Source organism: Amphiprion ocellaris, chromosome 7 (genome assembly GCF_022539595.1).
Source record: "Amphiprion ocellaris isolate individual 3 ecotype Okinawa chromosome 7, ASM2253959v1, whole genome shotgun sequence".
In the NCBI taxonomy this organism is placed as follows: Eukaryota; Metazoa; Chordata; class Actinopteri; family Pomacentridae; genus Amphiprion; species Amphiprion ocellaris.
The window spans coordinates 25,461,196-25,485,994 of record NC_072772.1 but is presented as its reverse complement, the minus strand read 5'-3'; the positions used below and the strand labels follow the sequence as shown (position 1 = coordinate 25,485,994).

The 24,799-nt window shown below is 40.5% G+C and overlaps 1 protein-coding gene across 3 annotated transcripts in view; it reads left to right on the top strand.

Moving 5' to 3' along the window:
• The window catches only part of sez6b (seizure related 6 homolog b), a 284,944-nt gene that overhangs the window by 95,074 nt on the left and 165,071 nt on the right, over positions 1-24,799 (top strand). For all 3 annotated transcript variants that reach the window (XR_008602221.1, XM_055011999.1, XM_055011998.1), the window contains exons 2-3: positions 10,605-11,135; positions 12,993-13,126. Coding sequence is in view for 2 of the 3 variants with exons in the window: in XM_055011999.1 (XP_054867974.1) it covers positions 10,605-11,135; positions 12,993-13,126 (665 nt within the window). In the remaining variant the exon portion in view is untranslated. The remainder of the gene's footprint in view (positions 1-10,604; positions 11,136-12,992; positions 13,127-24,799) is intronic.

The window sequence follows — 24,799 nt, the reverse complement described above, 5'->3', positions numbered from 1 at the left end:
TATACTAGCAGGTGTTGTGCAGTTCACGAAATCTCTGCTATTACTTTTTGCAACGGCTGTTATTTCTCTGTAGAATTTTCTACAACAAAGCAAGCCATTCACCAGCACCCGCAGGCCCAGTGTACATGAGTAGTCCTGAGATCTGCATTTTCAGGTCTGTTAGAATGCATGGAAAAATGATTCTGAAATGGTGCTAAAACATTAATCTTGACTGCGTTTTTTTTTTTTTTTTTTTTTATTTTATGTTGGTTTTTAAAGTGCAAACATATTTGTGTGGATATAGCTATAGAGACATTCAGGTTATTTATCTCACAGCTAAACCCACACCAACAATAACACAAGTCTGAAAGAATTCCCGGCTGTCATTGTGTTTCTAATTGAAGTCAATTACACATTTTTTTGCTCTCAGCTCTCGTAGGAGGCGGTCGCACTTTTCCTTGCTCCGCTATCTCTGTTCCTCCCTACCCTCATGTCTCCCTGCTTGCTGCATTTCTTCGTCTTCGTCTCGTCTGTCTGACTTGGAGCGATCGCTTGGCACTGGACCTTCGAAACACCGATCATGGAATTGATTAACTGGTCTCTCAACGCAATTGACAAGATTGTCGCCACAAAGAGCACAGGCCTAGGGGAGCCTACCTGTCCGGATGGGAGTTTTGCCTCTGGTTACGTGATCGACGCCTGGGGGAAGTGGAAGGGGATCATGTGCCTGGCACTCCTATCCATGGAGGATGTGGAAGATATTTATATATTCGGATTTATGATGACAGGCCTGCTGATAATTGGCTTGTTCACTGGCCTGAGCTTCTGGAAAATCAGGAAGACCGCAGACAGAAACGACGTCCAAACTCTGCTGGTCTATGCAAACGAACGGATCACGGCTGCCAATTCTCGGTATGACGAACTCAATCGTAAGATGAACAATTTGCTTGGTGTGACTGTTGATTTGAGTCGCAGATTGGAAGCCATCAGGGTGAGAATCGTTACAGCTGAGGTCTAAAATTGTTGAGAGCAGTAGGGAGAAGGTGAAATTACTTCTCTCCCGCCCAAACATGTGAATAACTGATTACATTCTGGCACCCCTGGAACAATAACAAACTCCTCTGGAAGTTTCATGGCCAAGAGATAGCTCTCCTACACCCCCCCCACTTTCCCAAGGACACCTGTTAACTTTTGGACCGGGCCAACCGAGGACGTCTCCATAGCAACCTGCTGTGTTATCGCGCTCCCACCCTCGCGAACTGAGACACCGGAGGTCTGAGACGGAAGAAGATGGGCTACACGCATACACACACATCGGACTCATGAACTGAGGACTGAGCTAAACATTCGCACACACATTCCCATATCCACCATCCCCCCTGCCTCCACAAGCTTCCCTCACTATACACAGGAGCCAGGAATCCGTGCACCTGCACAGGAACCGGCTAACTGTGCAGTGCTCCCCCCTCCACCTCCCCATATCCTTATCCCAACTATCCTTGTCTAACGTCATGCTTTGCCTGTTTGCGGGTTTGTTTTTTTTTTTTTTTTTTTTTTTTTAGGTTCCTTCTCAAATTGAATTTCCCAACATTGGAGGTTTCATTTGGTACAACGAGCCTTTTTATTTTTTTCTTTTACCCTCTGCTATCCCTACCCAGATCCCAACATGTCCTTTTTCTTTTTTCTTCAAGAAAGGTGCGCGCAGCACTGCGCAGCAGCCGGAGCTGTCATTGGCAAGGCAGCTCGAATGAAATTTCGTTGTATATGAAAATGTGCAATGACCAATAAAGATTGATTGATACATTGACATGAACAGATTCAGATGTGGCCTCCTAAAACACAACTATTAATTTGATAGTTTAAGTTACACAAATCATTGATGTAGAATGTAGAAATTGTTAACAGCCATCATCAGTCACAAAAGTCACTAACCTCTAAGAATTCAATTCAGTTCAACTCAATTCAATTGAATTTTATCTATATAGCGCAGATTTATAACATATGTCTCAAAGCCCTTAGCATAGACCTCTGTGTAGTTTCTCATTCATCCAGGTCATGGTTATCCAAAGTTGTTTAAATCAATCTAACTGGACTTTAAGAAAGTTCCTTGAAGTCGTTTCACCTCTCATCCAAGAGGCTTCTTCAGTTCTGGTGGTGGCTGATGTTGCCTCAGCTTATAACCTCTGTGAGGTGTGGTCAGTGCTATTCATATTCCGACGACCATTGCCAAGGCCCGTCTGGCTCCTCAATGATGGTCGCTGGGAGCCAGGGAGTGACAATGGGGGTCGTTGAAATGCAAGTTTCACCAAGCCCTTGTAGGCTAATGGTGGTCATTAGCATGAGCCACTTCACGAGTCATTCTGCTGAGTAGTTCTTTTGGGGAGTTTTGAAAGGACCTGATTGTAAATTGGTGAAAGATGATGTCGCAGACCACCCCCCCTGTTCAGGGATGGCTTCTCCACTTTGACATGGATGGCTTCTTTCACACCTCTCTCAAACCATCTGTCCTCCCTGTCCAAAATCTGAACATTGGACACCATCTGTCCTCCCTGTCCAAAATCTGAACATTGGACACCATCTGTCCTCCCTGTCCAAAATCTGAACATTGGACACCAATGTCATTTTGGATATGTCATGTTTTGTTAGGGTTGTATCAGTGTGTGTGTTGATAAGGCAGTTCTAAAGGCAAAAGGGGGTCCAACCGTTTACTAGCAAGGTGTACCTAATAAAGTGGCCAATGACAATGAGTGTGTTTGTATATATATACACATATACAAACACGCTCACTGGCATTGCTTTAACATTCACTATATATATATATGTATGTATGTATGTATGTATGTATGTATGTATGTATGTATGTATGTATGTATGTATGTATGTATGTATGTATGTATGTATATGTGTGTGTGTGTGTGTGTGTGTGTGTGTGTGTGTGTGTGTGTGTGTGTTTTATGAAAACCAACACTGTTGACCATAAATGTGCATTTTCAAAGCTGTCTCCTTTTAAAGCTTTTGCAGCTATCAGATGGCAGGGTGACTTGCTCACTAATTGCATGGTTGGCAGTTCAATTTCGGACTCCTCTAAAGTGCCCTTGGCCAATACACTAAGTTGCTCCTGTAGAGCATGGCAGCTCTACTGTCACTGGTATGTAAGAAGGTGAATTAGAGGCAAGAATTGATAGAGCACTTCAAACTGCTGAAGTAAAAGGTGCTAAATAGGTACAGTCCATCTACTATTGCCATCTCGTCTGACAACATCTGTCGGGTTCAAACCACACAGGTGATTTACTTTCCAAAGAGAGCATGCATTGTCTTTTACACCTTAGCAGCAAGGTAAAGACAGACATCCAGTCAGTATTTTGGGCTCTTTACTAATTTGTATTTCTTGTGCTTGATTGTGTGCAAAGAGCTGTTTGTGTTTGACAGGCAAGGTGCTGGCTGGGAAGTGGAACAGCTACAATAAAGCTTGATTGTTTGAAGCAGATAGCTATTAGCCGGCAGAGAGTGAGAGCTATTATGGTGTAAATGAAGCATTGTTAAGGAAACATAAGACTTCCTTCAGTAGATGATAGCCTCCTGAAGGGGTCTCAGATTAGATCTCACAGGTGCACTTGGGAGGGGAGCACTGATCATTATACTGGGTGAATTATAGCAGCTCATCAGATCTCTTCAGGAATGAATATTAAGTCTTATTGCGAGGAGGACGGGGAGGGAAGAAGCCACTGATGTGAGCAATTTATGAAAATTGTTTGGGTTTGGCTACAGTTTGGCTTTATACAAGAACTTTCGAGTCTGCCAGCCGACTCACAACACAGCACTGCTCCATAATAAGCACTGAAAGAAAATATGACTTAAAATCAACTTTGAAAGATAGAATGACTTTGCTTTAGGGAGTGCAGAGCCTTGTGAGTGAATCCTGTCTCCATCCAGAAACATGAGACAGGTCCTCTCTGCCTTGATGTCAGATTGAAGTACGAAGCGAGTAGTTAACAGGGAGTGATAAAGAGGGTGAATGAATTTTAAATTTATTCTCTGGCTAAGTTATACTTTCTGCTGTCAATTCACTGCAGCTCCACAAAATAAAATGTAGGTTTTTAAATCTAATATAAGACAAGGCATTTGAAAGCTATTGCATGTTTGAAATCTAGTGGCCTATTCTTCTGAGTAGCAGTATGAGGTTGAAAAGCACATATAGACAGTATATACATAGAGTACAGTCATTATTTACACACATGTACAGCTTACAGTGGCATGGAGTAGAAATGAATACTTTACCGCAGCTAAGTCTCGTACAGTATATATAGCAGAGCACCAAAAGAGACTTTTAGTCTGTCCTTATAGCTTTTTCACCTGATGACTGAATTCAACATTAAATCAGTAAAATCCATTTTTGAACAGTGAAGCATAAGGAGCAGTTGTACCACAATAGTTTTAAACAATATTGCAATATGCAATATGATGAGTTTTTTTTTCATAGTATGGATAATTCATCTCTTGTCCACTGTTGCCAAAAAATATCTGAAACTTGGCATTGTGGACATCCTCCTTTGGACCCAAGTTTGGGCCTTAGGGTGTTTTTTGAATTATTGCATAATTTGGAGGCCCTTTGTTAAAGATGTTTATAACTCAGTTACATTTTATATTTTGCAACTTGGCACACTGATAACTAGGTCCACATTGTTTTCTAGTAAACAACCTAATTGCTGTCTGGAGCTTAAGGTAAAGAATACTGAAGTTGCCATGTGTATTTTTTTGTGCATTGTAGTCTGCTGTGTGCTCTGCACATGACAAGTACTAAGCAACAGGACGTACATACCGACAAAGGGCACTTAGTAGGTTAGAGGCTTTGGTATCCTGAAAAAACTTGTTCTTCAACCGTATCTACAGACTAAGGGGTTTATAGCTATTCAAAATGGCCACACTTGATAGTGAGAGAGAAAGCAGGCCATCATACAGAGGGGTAACAGTGCATACCTTCACATAGTGTCTACTTAATCGAATTCATAGCATTTCACCACATGAAAGACAACAGAAATATTTGTGTGAAGAATTAATAAAGAAATCTTGAGATAGAAATTGGAGTGGGCATGAAAGTTGCTTTGCTGGTTTTGGAAAGTACAGAAATTGTTATGGAGTCACCAAATACTAACACATTCTATAAGGGGTAATCACTTCATATCCAAACGACTCATTTTACATTATAATAAATTACAGTACAACTCTGCAATGCATGAAGTAGCTGTATATAGTAAATTGTGGTATAATGAAGTAATGAACAATAACATCCCAGACTCATGTGGTTCTACCAAGCTTCACAGCAGTACATGAGGACAGAGACTTAAGGGCAAGTGGAAAGAGCAAAGGTGGAGGTCTGGTGCTGTTTGTGAACAACAATTCAATAAATTCAATTTTTTCAATTCAATTTTATTTATATAGCACCAATTACAAGTCAAATTGTCTCAAGACGGTTTACAGAACCCATATGCTTGAACCCTCTTTTGATGGGAAGAAACCTTGAGCAGAACCTGGTTCATATGGGGGAACTCATCTGCGGCTGGCCGGTGGGTTGAGAGGGACAGAAGAGGTAGAAGGGGTGGGGGAGGGGAAGGGACAGAGATGGGAGAATAGAGGGGTGGGGGACAAGGAAACATATAAAGCACACTGGGATATATGCATGTTAAGAGTAACATAGATGATTAATACAAAGTGTAAGCCAACATGCAAACTGATTCATAAGTTTACTGTTATGGTGTAAGGCTCTGGCATTAAATATACTGCATATATAGCTGGTAGCAAAGATGCAAACAGTGTGTAGATGAGCATATCAAGCATAGTAAGGCTGATGCAGAGTAGAATAGTGGAAATGGGCAGCTGGAAGCAGTGGGCTGGAAGAAGGTCAGCAGCAGCATTCCACAGTGAACATGATGGAGACTAGGCCAGTTGGTGGGACAGCAACCGCAGATCTGAAGCATCCAGCTCTGGGACCAGGGACACTTGGAGAAAGGACACAGGGAGAAACAGAGTGAATGCAAAGCAATAATAGTCTATATAATACATACATAGGTAATTAGAGAAGGGCTCAGTGCATCAAAAGAGGTCTCCCAGCAGCCTAGGCCTATAGCAGCATAACTACGGGCATAACTAATGAAAGTCGAAGAAGAAGTCAGTTGTGCCCCGTACATGCGGACTCCAACTGACCCCCTCAGGGGCACTCGAGTCACTCCAAACTTCAAGTTTTGTCAAAAAGGAATGTTTTAAGACTGGTTTTAAAAGTAGAGAGGGTGTCTACCTCCCAAACCGAAACTGGGAGCTGGTTCCACAGGAGAGGCGTCTGATAACTGAAGGCTCTGCCTCCCATTCTACTTTTAGAAAATGTAGGAACAACAAGTAAGCCTGCAGTCTGAGAGTGAAGAGTTCTGCTTGGATAATATGGTACTATAAGGTCTTTAAGGTACGATGGAGATTGGTCAGAGCTTGATATGTCAGGAGAAGGATTTTAAATTCTAGTCTAGAATTCACAGGAAGCCAATGAAAAGATGCCAGTATAAGAGAAACATGATTTGTCTTGCTAACTCAAGTCAGTATTCTCGCTGCAGCATTTTAGATCAGCTGTAGGTGCTTCAGAGAGCTATTGGGACATCCTGATAGAAAGGACTTGCAATAGCCAAGCCTGGAAGTAACAAATGTATGGACTAGTTTTTCTGTATCACTCTGAGACAGGATGTTCCTGATTTTTACAATATTTTTCAAGTGAAAAAGGGAAGTCCTACAGATTTGTTTTTTTGTGCGAGTTAAAGGACATGTCCTGGTGAAAAATAACTTTGATGTTCCTCACAGTAGTACTTGAGGCTAATGTAATGGCATCCAGAGTAACTATATACTTTGAAAGCGAGTTTCTGAGATGTTTGGGACCAAATACGATGACTTCAGTCTTGTCTGAATTTAGTAGTAGGAAATTACAGGTCACCCAGGTCTTTATGTCCTGAAGACAATCTTGCAGTTTGACTAGCTGATTAGTTTCATCTGGCTTCATAGATAAATACAACTAAGTGTCAGCATAACAATGGAAATTAATACAGTGCTTCCTAATAATATTGCCTAAAGGAAGCATGTATAATGTGAACAGTATTGGTCCTAAGACAGAACCCTGAGGAACTCCATGATTAACCTTAGTATGCTTAGAAGTAACTGTTGACATGAATAAACTGGAACCTGTCTGATAAGTAGGATTTAAACTAGTCCAGTGATGTCCCTTTAATGCCAAAAGAATGTTCTAGCCACTGTAATGAAAGTTTGTGGTCGATTGTGTCAAATGTCACACTAAGGTCCAACAAAACAAGTATAGGCACCAGTCCATTATCTGACGCTATGAGAAGGTCATTAGTGACTTTCAACAGAGCTGTTTCTGTGCTATGATGCACTCTGAAGCCTGACTGAAACTTTTCAAACAAGCTATTCCTTTGTAAATGTTCAGAGAATTGATTTGCAACTATTCTCTCCAGAATTTTAGAGAGAAATGTGAGGTTGGATATCGGTCTATAGTTAGCTGAAACACCTGGGTCAAGAGTAGGCTTTTAAAGTAAAGGTTTGATTACAGCAACCTTAAAAACCTGTGGTACATAGCCTGTTATTAGAGAGAGATCGGTCTGATCTAACGTTGAAGAATTTTTAAAAAATGTAAAGCCTTGAACAGTCTAGTTGAGATAGGGTCTAAAAGACACGTCGATGATTTAGATGAAGAAATTGTTGAAATCAGCTCAAATACATGTATAGGAGTGAAGAAGACTAAATATCCATCATAAATGGTGTAAGCCTGGTCATATTATGGTGAGGGAATATATTTGCTGTTCAGATATTGAACTTTTGTAAATCGATCTGAGATCTTATTATGTACCGAGAGAATTTTCGCACATCGTCACCATTGTCACCACACCACATGTCACCACACGCTGTGGATGTAGTCACGTGTGACGTCACTCACAAGACTATCATGAGGATACGACAGGAGAAAGCTGGAGAGAAAGTCGGAAGACAACAGCAGCACAAAGATCTGGAGGGGAATGAGGAGAATCACTGACTACAAGAAGACCTGCAGCCAGGCAGCAGGAGGAGATGTGGACATGACCGACCAGTTCAACCAGTTCTTCTACAGGTTTGACACAGCAGCCAGTCACCTCCTCCACTCTGCCTCACCACCTCCCCCTATCGATGCCATATCCTCCCTCACACTACCTCACCTCTTGTACCGGTGCCTAAAGTAGGGTACCCAGTTGAGAGAAATGACTGCAGACCAGTGGCCCTCACTTCTCACTTCACACCTCATGAAGACACTGTAGTGTCTGCTTCTGCGCTGCTTTCTATGACCATAGGTTTCACATTCACTTGACAAATAAAGTTTTCTGAATCTGCATCTGACCCCTGCAGTTTGCATACCAGGAGAATGTTGAAGTGGACGATGTATCCTCTACATCCTTCACTGGATTTTTTCTCACTTGGATGAACCAGGTGGATATGTGAGGATCATGTTCTTTGACTTCTTAAGTGCTTTCAAAACAGTTCAACCCCTCAGATTTTGAAACAAAGTTAAAGCAATGGTGACTGTTCGATCACGGACACAGGTCGACCATGGTTCACCTGGCTGGGGAACTCTGTCTGTGGGACAGTGGTGAGCAACACTGGGGCTCCTCAAGGGACTCCAGTAGCTTTGGGTTCTTTTGTTCAGACATAGAATGATTAGATGAATGTTGATTACCTTCTTGACAGCTTCGGTGAAAGCTCTCGCCTTCATCAGAAGTGTGCCATACCAGCCGGCAGATTTTGGCAGCCGGCATTTGCAGCATGCCCAGCAAGATGGTAATCAACATCTATCTAAATCATTCTATGTCTGAACAAAAGAACTCAAAACTACTGTATTAACAAGAAGACATGGTGAACATTTTTGAGCTGTCCTCAAGGGACTGTTCTGGCTCCATTCTTGTTCATTCTATATGCCACAAACTTTAAGTATAGATCTGACTCCTGCCACATTCAGAAATACTCTGATGATGCAGCTATTGTGGTGTGTAACAAGAATGGGTAGGAAGGTGAATAGAGGAACCTGATGATGACCTTCACTGACTAGACATATTAAGAACTGCCTTCTGCAGAACATCTCCAAGACCAAGGGGATGTTCATGGACTTCTGAGGGCTTGGCCCCTGCTACACCTTGTCAATATCAGAAAGGAGGACAATGACGTGGTGCAAATATAAAAATATCCGTGTTTGCACCTTGACAACAAACTGCACTGGTCCACAAACACTACAGTCCGGTACCCAAAGGGGCTACACTGGCTGTGCTTCCTTTGAAGATTAAGGTTCTTTGATATATGCAGTGAAATGCTGCATATGTTCTTCCAGTCAGTGGTGGCCAGTGTTCTTTTCTATGCTGTGGTCTGTCGGGGTGGCAGCATGGCTGAGATAAACAACAGGCGACTGGACCAGTTAGTGAAAAAGGCTGGTTCTGAGCTGTCCAAAAGTTTTGATTCACTGAGGACTGTGGTTGAGAGACACAGCACAGTGCAATCCATCCTTAACAACGCCAGCCACCTTCTTCACAGCATCCTGGCTGGACAGAGGAGCAACTACAGTGAGCGGCTCATCTCACTGCACTGCAGGACTGAATGATACAGGAGATCCTTTGTTCCTACAGCCATCAGGCTCTATATCACCTCGTTCAAGATCAGTGGCTCATGGCCTCATCTGTCAGCCGTGACATTTCATTGACTCAATTAAACTGTGTGATAAACCAATATTGCTGGGTCCACCAAGATCCATGCACCAAACCCCTCCTGTATACTCATAATTATTAGTTCTGTTTTCACATAGCACCTTTTGTACTTTACAATACTACTGCAGTTATTACTGCAATCTATGATCTTATAGTAGTCTATTATATATACCACCAATTTGCACCTTATTGTAAATATATGTATTTTTTTTAGCACATTTCTATAAATACCAGCATTTTAGGCTTATGCTATTTCTTTGATTATCTAGTAGGATAATTTAATGTTTCTATTGCATACATCATGCAAATTGGGTAGTTGGTTCATGTCATAATAAATAAAGACCAAGCACAATATTTTTAAAACACTTGTTTGAAATTCCTATTCAAAAGAAATCTTATTCAAAAAGTTTCCATAAAATCTAAAATAATAGTGGTGTAAAGTCAAATAATGATGATTATTTTATAGGAAATGTTTTCCCAACAGATGTAAAAACTTAAGCCAAAAAGAAAAAAAGAATTTGCTCCCAAAAAAAGTGCCATACCACTTTGTTAAAGCTAGTGAAGATTAGTAGATCAAGAACACAGCTTCTTTAGATAATCTGTTTTTGGCTGGATGATTTCTGCAGATATGTGTTATGACTCAGACTGGTCGCTTGCTGCTTCACTCTCCATCATTAGCCAATTGACAGTGAGACTGGCAGTGTGTTAATGGCTATGGATGGAGAGTTCCAGTGCCAGAGACAGAAAAGGCAGGAAAGGAAGCCAGAAATCTTCACCCCTGATGACCAAGTGATGATTGTGGTATGAATCAACATCCGTCTAATCACATCTATATTTCTCTTTCATTCTCTGCAGCATCTGCCTCTGAGGACAGTACATCTATCACATCAGGGGGCACTCCAGAGAGCGGGGCAAACCTGTACCCCACCACCCAGAACACAGACAGAATGCTCCCCATGATCACCACTGCTTCACCCATTAATGTCCCAAATCACCACCCACTCTACAGAAACCCTCCCCAGCACCAGGCCCCAGTGGGCCCTCATGTTCAGTCACATTACTTTGAAGACAGTGGAGGATCCACCTTTTCTAAAATACCATATGGTACTCCACTGGATAAGAACAATAAAAAATCTTCAGATAAAGGTGCTGAAAGCTCCAACATGCAAGCAACCCATACCGTGCATGCATTAGCAACCGCTTTTCACTCCGACACCCACGTTCCCATGAGCAGCACAGTTTTAAAAGACCCAGAACACACTACCATCATCTCTGCTACTGCTACTTTTGCAAGGGAGAAAGATATAAGGCCAGGCAGTGATGAAGAAGAGACAACCACCACTACCATCACCACCACCACCATCATCACCACCATGCAGAGTCCAGGTAAGAGCACTGCCTCATAATGCTTTAGTAAATATGTCAAACAGCATAAGAACTATGTCCTCTATAGTAAGGTGACAAAAACAAGAGTAAATATTACAGTTTTTAACAGAATTTACATTTACAAATGATCTTTTGTTGTCTCTACTCAGTCGGATGGGATGATGTTATTCTCAGAGAGCCACATATCTCAGTCATCACAGCACGCACATGTATACAATAAGTAATTATCCGTAAGAGATCCTGTATATGCCCACACTTTTCATCTTAAATGTAAGTATCTTCCTCCAACTATTATTACTAGTATGTATATTTTATATATATTGTCAACCACAAATAAATAAACAAACTAAAAAATTACATTTGTTTGTTATAAAACACATTTTTAAAAAAAAAGTTTAATCCTTCATTTTATTTGGAATCCCTCAAAGCTGAGATGCACCCTAACACCACAGCATTACTCTCGTTTATGAGACTTTATCCCAGGACGTTAATCTCTTTTGAAGTCGCCCATGATGCAGCCTTCATACCTTCAGCTATATGTTCTCTATTTGCATTTGTCACGATTGCACAGCCATGGGGCTGCTGAAATAAATTACAGCATCAGTGCATCACTAACCCTTAATCAAATGGGGGCCGCAGAAAAACAACCCTGAGATTGCTGGTTATGAAGCGAGAGGATGGGGAAAATAAATATAAGGGTGGTAATTTCTCCTGGACTTTGCAGGTCAGGAAGAGCAATATGGGTGTAGCTTGATTAATCAGCTCATCTGTGTGCAGGGTGACAGCAGGGCAGAGCACAGACTAACAGTGCTGCACCCCAAATCCCAGTGTAACAAAGACATCCAGGCACAGAGTGAATGACAACACTGTAGTGCAGTAATAATGCTGTAGTGGACACTCCCTGAGAGAACACGGTGAGGATGTTCTTCTCATAGGCAAGCACTTCAGCAAAAGTTTACTTTTTGGCTCAGAGAGGGATGAAGGTGGTAGAGCAGAAACCCCCTGAAGGCCACTTGGAAATGTTCTGTCTTTAGCTGTCCCATCCCAGGGCTGAGCTGCTTAGAAAGACAGCAAGACAGGCAGAAAACCTTCAAAGTCATAACTGTAGTGTGACCAAATGATTACTGGTTTGGCCAACTTGACTTTTTAAAGACAAGACTCATAACGTATTTAGGCCTGGTCCTGGCATGTGGTCTGCATATGGATGTCTGGTCTGAACCAGGACCACACTCTGGAAGTGGTTCACTGTAATCCGTCACAGCCAGGTCAACTAATGTCAATAAAAAGGTGACCACAATCTTATGAAAAACCTCTGACCACCAAGGTCACCTGAATACATACTGATAGCTCTTCCTGCTATCTCAAACTGTCTATCAGAAAGATGTACTGACAGCAGTGTCACTACAGGAGACTCACAAGGGACCACTATGTCTTTAACAAATCTTCTTAATAAAACATCCATCTGCTGTAATTTATTTGTTCCTAACACAGACAACCCTTGACAAATAAATCATATCCTTTAATATGTCACAATGCTACAGCAAAGGCTTGATTATGTTTAGGAATGACAACAGTTTGGCTTTATAGTGTTTTTCAAGGAAAACTGTCAGTACGCCAAGTTACTTTCATTCAGATACTGCAAAATCACAAACTTCCTCATATTGACAGGGATAGTAAAATTACAAGGAGTCATAGGTTAGTATTGCTGTTCATTTTTACCATGAGTAAAATTATAAGGAAATAAAGCACCATCCCTGACCGGCCCACATGAAAGCAACTTCAACTTGCATATGAAATATGAATGGAGTACCAGTGTGAGTGCGTCTCATTTCCATGCTGCTGTGGTTGTGCCTGCAGTTCCCTGTCAGCTAAACCTGACCAGGCCAGAAGGATACATAGAGGCTCCACCACAGTCCAGCTCTGCTTTTCACTCCACTATGGACTGCAGCTACATCATCACCGTTTATATGGGCTATGGAGTGGAGGTCCAGGTAAGACCAAGTTCAATGTCCATCCAGTGTAAGCAGTCTGCTTTATTTCATACACAAGCCGGAAAAGTTCAACTTCCCTACATGATACCTTTTTGTTATTGTTTTAATGGAAAATTACTTAGTTGTGGCAGGTCTTTACATTAATGCAACCAAACCTAAACACACACACACGCACGCACACACACACACACACACAAAGAAAACTCCACAAAACTACAGACCGTCATTTTACACAGTGTTTCGACTCTTACATTAAAGTTTCCTTCTGCAGCGTCACAAGGAGCCCAAACAAGTTTGCTGACAAATGAGAACTGAGGATCCACTTTTCACATCTAACACCTAAAACATTTGCACAGTGTGGTGTATACGTCTGAGGCGGATTGTGACAGTGTGAGCTCCATGGGACATGTTGTTAAGGCATTTATATGGACTGCCTTTCTAGCAGGGTGACATGCTGACACCATAATCAATAGTATCTGTGTGACCTATGCCAGGCTTAGTTTTTATTCATGCAGACACTGTGTTGACACTGTGCATGTAATGGCTTTGGACAGATGTCAACAACGTCCGTTTGTGTCCACATCATCCCTGTTTAAAACACCGAGCATGGCATTGGTCTACTGTCACATGGATGGCTTCAATTAGCAGTTTAATTTTTCATCAACGATAGTCATCTCCAGGCCAGCAGTGCAGAGATATACAGCCTACAGAGCAGCTGCTCTGACAGTGTTCTTTTTAAAAATACAGTTCAATTATGTCAGCTCTTCCTTCTGCCATATGTCAGAATTTTAAGAGAGTATTTCATCAGAAATATTTCATAGATAGACCTGAAACTTTCGCATCTGAAAGGGCACCTTATGATACCTAAGATGAAACTTATTTGAATTATGAGCTCAATAAGGGGCATTGTTTTCATGTTTAGATTATCATTTGTCTGTTAGAAGATGATATTTATTGATAGTGTACACTACCGTTCAAAAGTTTGGGGTCACTAAGAAATGTCCTTATTTTTGAAAGAAAAGCATATTTCAATGAAACTAACATTAAATGAATCATAAATCCAGTGTAGGCATCGTTAATGTGGTAAATGACTATTCTAGCTGGAAACGTCTGATTTTTAATGGAATCTACATAGGAGTACAGAGGAACATTTCCAGCAACCATCACTCCTGTGTTCTAATGATACATTGTGTTAGCTAATGGTGTTGAAAGGTTAATTGATGATTACAAAACTCTTGTGCAATTATGTTGGCATATGAATGAAAGTGAATTTTCATGAAAAAAAGAAATTGTCTGGGTGACCCCAACCTTTTGAATAGTAGTGTATCTCAATCGATTCTTAATCCTGTAACCAGTTCACATTGCATATAAGTTTTTTCCTTATACAGTATATACAGAATGTAGCACTAGTCTGCATGTTTGGAATGTATCCAAGAGGAAATGAGTTCAAGTCAACAGTAGCTTTTACATAAAAGCAAATTGCTTTTGTGAAGTTCATTTGCAGTGGTTTGCCTTATAGACTGCATATAAACACGGATAACAAGACAATGGTGCCCATAAGCATGTTCAAAATACTCAGGATATGTTTTCGTAATCTGGCTTTGATAAACCAAAAAATGAGTTAAGGTTAAGTGCTCACATAAAGCTGGTTATCAACTTGTTCCATTTCTGAATCTAGTTTTAGTTGCATTCATATTTAAGTGATGGTATTGGTGCCATATGATCAGTCACAAACATGGAAAATATAATGCAGGCCAAAATATACACAGCTGCTGCAGCTAAAATAAAAAAGTAAAGCTAGCAAAACAAAGAAAAGAAAAAAACAATACTGATTGTGTGAGTGTACAAGTTACGGGCTTATTAATTTCTCTACCCTACAGATAACTCCGACTATAAATGTATATTCCATTAAATTCATATGTTGTTCTGAAGTATTCATCTGACAGTTTGAGTCCTATTATTTCAAGGAGTACATAACAAATATAAAAACATCATTCAAACCAATGAGTAGACTAATTGCAGACTTTCAAAGATCAACAAGTACACTTTAGTGCATTAATCAGTCTCTGTGTTAGGATTATTTGCTATATCTCATCATCACCAGTAGAAAAACACAGTTGCTTTGATTTGTTTTGCTCTCAATATTAAAAAAAATAAAGCCAGGAAGACTGGGGTTCACTCCACTGATCTTTAATATCAGTGTTCATCAGAACAGTGGCTAAAAACTCTTATCTTCTTAGGTGATCCTCTAACTTCCTTAGGAGGTCTTCTGTGGATGATGATGTCATTTTTCAGCACTGGTTAGCAAGTGCTGTGTTTATGCACATTTTTTTCTGGTGTCTTGAACATACCCTTCTCTTCATAATAAGGTCATGTCTCCTGCCCAACCAGTCTAAGTGGCTAAGTATCTGATTGTCTCCTTCAGGATTATCTACACAGACGAGAATTAAAATTTGCCTCAATTTTTTCAAACTGCCATGTCATTGAAGCTGCAACTACAACCCCACAGCATTATACTGCCAATTCCATGCATGACCCTAGGTATACTGCTCTAACTGTGGAATTCTGTATTTGGTTAGAGCCCGATGTCACAGAACCCTCGTGTTCCAAGCAGTTCAACTTTAGACCCATCAGTCCAAAGAGTATTGTCGCCAACATTTTGAGGGTCATCATGGTGTGATTGTCCTCTGGGTTGACTCTCTTGCCTCTTGCTTAGCACTGAGGAACTAGGAGGGTGAATTGGTTTTCCTATTAGATAACCTTTATGCTGCAATTCATACAGTCATCATTTATTTTGTGTTTAATCGGGTTGCCTTTGTTTTATTATAGCTTTTTTTTGAAGATGGACATAGTTTAGTGTGAGACAAACAAAAATTAGAATCACAACATTCATTTACACATGACATTACTGAAAACACACACAGAAGCACATTGTATTTGCCTAGCATTCAGAAAGTGCCTACACTAAGAGTTACACATCAGGTTCATTATTTAAAATATTTATTAAGCGAGCGTGAAAAAGCTTTTGCAAAAGCTCCAACAGTATAACAGGAACCAATATATGAACTAACAACCGTAAAATTACAAAAAATCCAAATGTTTTCAGATTGATGTGTTCTGTCCTTTGTGACAAATGTTTGCATGTAGGCAGCAAGCTTTTATAAACCATTTTGAAGTTTGGACTGTGATGGAATCCAGTTGGACTGTGACAACTCCAGTTTGACAAGATTCACAAAACTTAATATTAATTCACCTAATATAATACCCACAATTGCACACATTCATTGACACACACTCTTGTCTGAGCACTGATCCTCAGTACAGCCACTGGACGAAAGACAGAGGGTATGTGTTTATTTCAATCACTTTAATTGAAAAGGAAGACCATTGTCCTTCATGGCGGTTAAGTGGCCAATAACCATGCTGTGTAATTTCCCACTGGACTTTAGCTCTGACAGGAGAGAGGGCCTCATTGATATTTAGGCTAAGTGGCTTCATCTTTCCTGCCCAACTGTACACCTTCTCTTCTTCTACTTACAATTTTAGAGAACCCAGGGCTCCTATTAGACTTTTTTCACTCTTGTTCATTCTGTGAATTTTTTTTCATCTGTTTCTGCTAGCTGTTTGTCTCACATGTAGTCCATTTTTATTAGTTTCCTAGTTTGCTACTGAAGACTTCAGCATTGTCAAGATGGCAGTAATGCAATACTAACATAGCGCAACCCAGGGAAAGGGTGGAGCTCGTGTGCCCTCCAGGTGAAGCTCATTGTTGGCAGGTGAAAGACACAGTTGGCAGTATGATGCTTGTGTAGGAGCATGTGTAAGAGTGTTTGCAGCCTACTGACAGCAGAATTGTATTTGCATCTGACAGCTGTTTTTTGTAACTGTCTGAAACCAACATTGTCACAAACATGTTCACTTTATGCAGTTACTGGTCAGGTTAGCAGAGGTCAGAAATCTTCTTTCCTTCACACAGTCAGTTCTGTCACTTTCATTTGCACAACAAATCCCAGCACCATGAATACATTTAAAGTGTGGTCCCAATCTGTAAGGTTCATTGCATTTCAACCTTGTGTATCTTGCTAAGTTTTTCTCTTTGACTAGCATGACCATTCAAAGCAGCACCGCCAACATTTTTCAGTATGAGTGAACAAGAAGTGCTAGTGGAACCAAATTATATAAGTACCAAGCTATTTTTTCTGTAGACTCTGACCTATGTGTACAAATTCATCCTGGGGAGACAGGTAGTTGGTTCAGTCTCAGTAACAGCAGATTGTCTGAGATTTGCAGTCGTTTGTGATTAAAGTTTGCAAAACTACTCTGTGTAAAATGATCACAGTAAGGCAGGTGTTGGTGGTAATTCTCAGTTGTCCATCATGTTAGCAAAATCAATTCACCTCTTATTCATCTCATTCTTAGGAAATTTACAAAAGGACAAACATCACAAATATAATCCAGTTTAAAGTTCTAACTCCATAATTCAGTACTACATAGTTTAGTCTTTTTATGTGTCACTAAACAAGAATCAAGAATCTTTATTGTCATTGTGTTTCCACACAGTGAAATTTTGATTGGTGACTCCCAGCTATACATAAAAAATAGAAAATGGCACACTGTATACAAAAAAAATTAAAAGAAATTTTAAAAAAAGAAAATCCTCAAAAATATAAATACGTAAACAGAATTAGTGGACATGAGCAGTAGGATGAGTGATTAAGTGCAGTCCGGTGCAAGACTCGGTTCTATATTGCACATGGTGTGTCTGTTGTGTGTGCAGGGGGGAAATGGATTGGACAGCTCTGGGATAAAAACAGTTTTTCAGTCTGGAAGTCAGAGTTTTTATGTTTCTGTACTGTTTGCCTGAGGGAAGCAGAACAAACAGTCCATTTCCCGGGTGGGTGGGATTGGCAGGAATACGTCAGGCCTTCCTCTGGACCCGGCCTGCATATATTGACTCCAGGTCTGGAAGACGACTTCCCAAATTCCCCTGTGCTGTTTTCACCACTTGGGATAAGTCCTTTCTGTCCTGAGCTGTGCAGCTGCCGTACCACACTATAACACCAAGATAGAGGATGCTTTCTATTGTGGTTCTGTAGAAGTTTGCCAGGAGCTGGAATATTTCAGCTTCCTTTGTTGAGCCTTCTTCACTAGGTGAGCTATGTTCAGAGACCAGGTTAGGTCAGATGTAATGTGGACGCCCAGGAATTTGATGTTGTCAACATGCTCCACCGCTTCCCCTTGAATGAGGAGATGAGCAGGCTCTGTCCTCCTTGACCTCCTGTAGTCCACGATGACCTCCTTGGTCTTGTTGGTGTTCAGAACAAGGTTGTTGTCTGAACACCACTGAAAAAGGTGCTGGATCTCCTCTCTGTAGTGGGTCTCATCATTGTTCGATGTGAGACCCACTCTGGTGGTGTCATCGGCAAACTTCATGACCGTGTTTGTCTAGTGGATAGCAGTGCAGTCACTGGTGAAGAGGGCTGGGCTGAGCACGCAGCCCTGTGGTGTGCCTGTGCTCGGGACCACTGTGGAGTATGTACTGTCTCCCATTCTCACCACCTGAGGCCTGTTGGTGAGGAAGTCTCTGATCCAGTGACACAGTGATGTGGACTGTCCCAGGTTGTGGAGCTTCAGTGTCAGTTTGTCCGGGAACTGAAGTCCACAAATAGTATCTTCACATAGGTGTTAGAAAGCTGCAGGTGGGTCAGGGCCATGTGAAGAGTCATGGAGACTGCAACCTCTGTTAATCTGTTCTCCCTGTTGGCGAACTGATATTCATCCAAACCAGCAGGGATGATGTCCTTGGTGTGTTTTAGGACGATCCTCTCAAAGCACTTCATATTCACCGGAGTCAGAGCGACAGGGCGGTAATCGTTCAGGTAGGTGACTCCTGTTTTTTTAGGCGCAGGCACAATGATGGAGGTTTTGAGGCTAACCTGCATCATTAACACAAACAAAACTAAACAATTAAATTAAATAATTACAACTAAACAAACAAATCTCTAAATTTCCTTGACACAGACTAATAAAAGTGAGTCTTGTGTCAGGTGATACTAAAAATAGAACATGACCAAATTGTAATGTCACCACTTGCCATGCGTTTAGCATAATTGGACCCAGAACTTTGCCCTGTTCACTGACATTTTATTAGCTGGCTATCCGATCCACCACTAGAATATCCACTTGTGACCATGGCATTTGTAAACTTTTAATGGCTCTGTGTAGATGTTCGCGGCTGTTGGCAAAGGTTACATAAAAATGGTAGCTTGATATATTATAGAAAAAGTCCACAGTGATATGAAAAGAACAATTTTTTTTTAACATAAAAGCAAGACCACCTTTTCTCAACCTTAACCAAAGTACATTTATTGCTTAAACCACAAATGGAGGTCTGCATTTCAAGCCTATAGTCTGCTGGGAGAGCTGAGTACTTTGTGTGGGCATAAAAGTGATGCTTCAGTCTGCCAAAAAAATACCCTGAATCTAAACATTATCCAGTCAGCCATTATGTTGTCATCTAAACTTAAGTAGGAATGCAATTACGTATATACAAGCATAATCTCAAGGAGGCAGGTTTGTCAGTTCATATCTGTTAATTTGTCAGTGTGTACAGTCTTCTGCAAGTTGCACAAAAATAGTTTTCCTGACGCTGATCCCAGAACCTAAACTCCGAATTCTATGAAAAATTCCGGATGAACACTTTTTGGCATTCAGATGATAGCAATGATTTACCCTCAGAGGATAATACTGATTCGCACACAAAATGTTTACCAGTTTCTTCATTAAAATGACTTACAGTTTTGTAGCTTTCAAGCTGCTTGTGAAATTATATTGCCAGACTATCACTCACCAGATTGCACCTTCATGTCCTTCTAGCATGCAGCACTTTCAGCCTACAATCTCTTATACTAGCACACAGCAACTGTGGAAATGCACCGTACATGTCCAATGTGACCTCCACAAATGTGTTTGGCCCGTAGACAATGGCAGATGCTCCAAATGATTACAGCCACTCTATCCACTCTAGGGCATTCAGTGTCATTTTGAAGCATCTGACCTTTTTGGGGTGGCTTATGTGATGATTTAAGTAGCGCCCTTGTCTCTACCTGAAAACCCCCTCATCCACATGATTAACTCCAAGAGCTTTGCTTCCTGTTGCTCATAAAATATACAATGGCCATTATGGCAGTGACCTTCCAGATGCCTGGCCTAATATATTTAGGATAAAAAATGAATATGTGGTTGCAAATCATCGTCAATGATGTCTCCCAGCTGCTTCCTGTCACTGATGTGGAGAGGAAAGGAAAGAAAATGTCAGAGAATCCAAAAGCTAAAGGAGGAGAAGGGAAGTGAAAATGGCTAAATAGAAGAATATGAGCAGATATGTTGAGAGAAAGAGTGTTTAATTTTCAGAAAGGGTTGGAGGGGTGAGGGGGCTATACTTCATTTGGGCTGCTTTTTTGGATATCTGTAGGCACCTTTCTATGACATGAACCCAGGGCATGCTGAGGTGGTTATTCTGTTGCTGTCCATTTGTTAGCCAACATGTTGATGATGAAATCTACATTTTTATGGCAATGTTTGGCACAAGAAGACTGACATGGTTCCTGTTTTAAAAAAATACCGTCTGTTGATTGTAACCAATCAGCATTGGCCTTTGGCAAGTGTTTTTTCAGTGCTGCTCAGAAGTACTTACATTGGAGTAGGCACTTGTTTTTCCCTGAAAAGAGCCCCGAAAGAGGTTCTACAGGGGAGGTTCTTGCAGTCAGAACATACACAAAGGTGGAGGCAACCCTAAAATGGCCCAGGAATTGTTTCAGTGAAAACCAGCTTGATGTGCTGCTTATAAGCATCTCTGCAGAGGAAGCAGAGAATGTCAGTAGACATCAACTATTAATACACTACCTTAAGATAGAACCAACTTCTTCTTGGAATGGATCATCCAACTACTAGAGCCACTGGTGTGTGTACACAGCACCTATATCATGTTCAGAGAGATTTTCTACCTGTACTAAGGGAACAGTCATTGGGTCAATCAGCTCTGCAAGTGGAGTCACCTTAACTTGAATGGAAAATGTTAAACATGCTCCTGTGCCTGCAGGGCTTCACAGTAGGTTCAGTAGGTTTAACCATATAAACAGCCGTATGACTAAACAAACTGCTGTGTAAACAGGAGCAAGGGGGGAAAAGAGCATCAACATGAATTTATCAATTTAGTAACAGGTGTTCTTTAGGTGGAAATTGCTGTTAGATTTTAGTGAGTGAGCCATGGGACTTGTAGGTGAAATTAGGAACATATAACATACAGATACATGTATGATAAGCTAGATTATACATACAAAGTACAAGCTAACATTGAAATTCATTAATAGTTTACTGCTATGGTGTATGCCTCTGGCATTAAGTATACTACATATATAGCTGGTAGTAAAATTCAAACAGTATGTAGATGAGCATATCGAGTATAGTGAGGGTGATGCAGAGTCGACTGGTGGAAATGGGCAGCTGGAAGCAGTGGGCTGGAGGAAAGTCAGCAGCAGCATCCCACAGTGGACATGATGGAGACTAGGCCAGTTGGTGGGACAGCAACCGCAGATCTGAAGTATCCAGCTCTGGGACCAGGGACACTCGGAGAAAGGACACAGGGAGAAACAGAGTGAGTGTAATGCAATAACGGTATATATATTAAATATAATGGTATATAGAGAAGGTCTCAGTGCATCCAGAGAGGTCCTCCAGCAGCCTAGGCCTATAGCAGCATAACTAGGGGCAGAACTAAGGGACGTCAAAAGAGAAAGTCAGTTGTGCAAATGAAGACACCAGCTGACCCCCTCAGGGTCACCCAGTCAGCCCTAACTATAAGATTTGTCAAAAAGGAAGGTTTTAAGACTGGTCTTAAAAATAGAGAGGGTGTCCGCCTCCCGAACCCAAATTGGGAGTTGGTTCCACAGGAGAGGCGCCTGATAACTAAAGGCTCTGCCTCCCATTCTACTTTTAGAGATTCTAGGAACAACAAGTAAGCCTGCAGTCAGAGAGCGAAGAGGTCTGCTAGGATAATATGGTACTATCAGGTCTTTAAGATATGATGGAGATTTGTTGTTAAGAGCTTTATATGTCAGAAGAAGGATTTTGAATTCTATTTTAGATTTCACAGGAAGCCAATGAAGAGAAACCAATATAGAAGAAATATGATCTCTCTTGCTGCAGGGTTTTGGATCAGCTGTAGATGTTTGAGAGAGCTATTGGGAAATCCTGATAGTAAGGAATTGCAATAGTCAAGCCTGGAAGTAACAAATGCATGGACTAGTTTTTTCTGCATCACTCTGAGACAGGATGTTCCTGATTTTTACAATATTTCTCACGTGAAAAAAGGTCCTACAGATTTGTTTTATTGTGCGAGATAAAGGACATGTCCTGGTCAAAGATAACTCTGAGGTTCCTCACAGTAGTACTGGAGGCCAATGTAATGCCATCCAGAGTAACTATATACTTTGAAAGCGAGTTTCTGAGATGTTTGGGACCAAATACGATGACTTCAGTCTTGTCTGAATTTAATAGTAGGAAACACTCTTCTTTCAACAATATAAAAAAATTCATTCCAGCAACCTGGCATAGTATCGCTAGGAATTTGATCCATGCCAGATAATTCTTCTCTAATCACTGGGTTCCATGCCAGTGCAGGAAGTATTGCACTGTTTATGTATGGTTGTAGGATTTATCGTGGTAGATGTGCATTTGACACATCTTGCCTGAAGAATAACACTTTTTTGTTTGCAACATAATTCCATATGTATTTTTTTCATAGTTTTGATGTCTTCAATATTAATCTACAATATAGAAAATAATTCAATAAAAACCAGTGAATGAGAAGGTGTGTCCAAACTTTTGACTGGTAGTGTATTTTGACAATCAGTTCAGCAAATAAACAAAAAAAGGTCTGCAGTGTAATTGACTGTGACAGTAATTAGTTTGTTACAACCCTGAACAGGATCTTGTGTTAATCCTAATTATGCTGCTTTCACTGCTTTTTTGTAATATCTGGAAGAACCAAACAACACAACTTTGTAGTTGTACAGGCCACAACATGCAGTCAGCACTTTTGGTTGCTAACTAACAAGAAAGGATGCGGACTGTGAGTCTTATTTTTCCAATATACACTGCAGGCAGGAATAAGTACTACAACATGTGAACCAGTCGTTAAACAACATTGACTAGATTTACTGTTTTCTCCAGTTTAACTTCAGAGACTCAGCAGATATTCAGAACTACTGACAACACAGAACCTTAACCTTACTGTTTTAATCACATTTACGTTTTCTAAACATTACATTAATGTGAACCAGTGTCTTCACTGACAGTTTTATCAACATTACACTGACACAACACACTTCAGCTGTTTACAAGAAACACAACACAAACATCGTTAGCTTCATGCTACGTTAGATTTAATCAGGCTACGACTGAGCAGCTAGCTCGGTTAGCAATGCTGATTCACATTAAAGCTAATATTTACTGGATGCTAACTTTCTTCTCTGGTCAACACACACACACAAATAAACCCCATCGACATCTGCAGTGTATGGCACACATTATATCTGACACTACAGGTGTTTATAAAGTGCATTAAAACCGGCACCAATAAGAAAATAAACATTAACTTATTGTACTTTCAGAGTCCTTTCAGTGTCTGCTGGTAGAATCAGCCAAAGCGCCACGCTGACATCACTTCACTTTACCGTGCTAGGAGCTGGCGTCAGGCAGGAATCCTGTGATCAGGTACGACTACTCAGCCTGGGCAGAAAGCCCCGCCAAGAACCATTTGATTGGCAGCTCAGTCCACCAAGGAAAAGCCAAAGCTTTTGTCATTGCTTTTCCTTGGTGGACTGAGGAATGACAAAATGAAAAAGCAAATGCAAAACGGAAAAAGCAAATACAAAACGGAGAAAGCAAATGAAAAATGGAAAAGACAATGACAAAATGGAAAAATAAAAGGAAAAAAGAGAAAACGGAAAAGCAAAGACACAATTTTCCTTTTTATTTATTTATTTCTCTTCATATTTCCACATTTATGTATTTATTTATTTATTTCTCTTTATATTTATTTATTTCTCTTTATATTTCCACATTTATTTATTTATTTCTCTTTATATTTCCACATTTTTTTCCACATTTATTTATTTATTTATATTTTATTGTGGCACTCCTGTGACTCCATAGTTTGGGGGGTCTATAAGGAAAAAAAATATGAAGTTACTGTTGGATGTGAAGAGACTTTGTCACATTAACATTGTGTGAATGTGATTCTGGGTTTCAAGGAATCATCCAGTTATCACAATTACATCTATCCTGTCACCATATCACTTCTCTAGTGATAGAGTTGAGCAATATCTGTGTTGGTGTGAGATCAAGTGAAAAGATAAATGACTTGCTACTGACTGATTTAGATAAAACAAAACAGGAAATTGGATAAACTAAAATGATCACTGGCCAAGCTGCCATTCCTGAGCTGAAATGATGCCCTTGCATGACAGAAAATGATCAGGGAGAGAGTAAAAGGAGAAGAATTAAAAAGAAAAAAACTTAAAAAAAAGGAGGGGGAGTTAAAAGAAAAGAGGAAGGGAGTGAAAAGAAAATACAGCCAGAGCTTTATGAGGAAAAGGAAAGCCGAGAGAA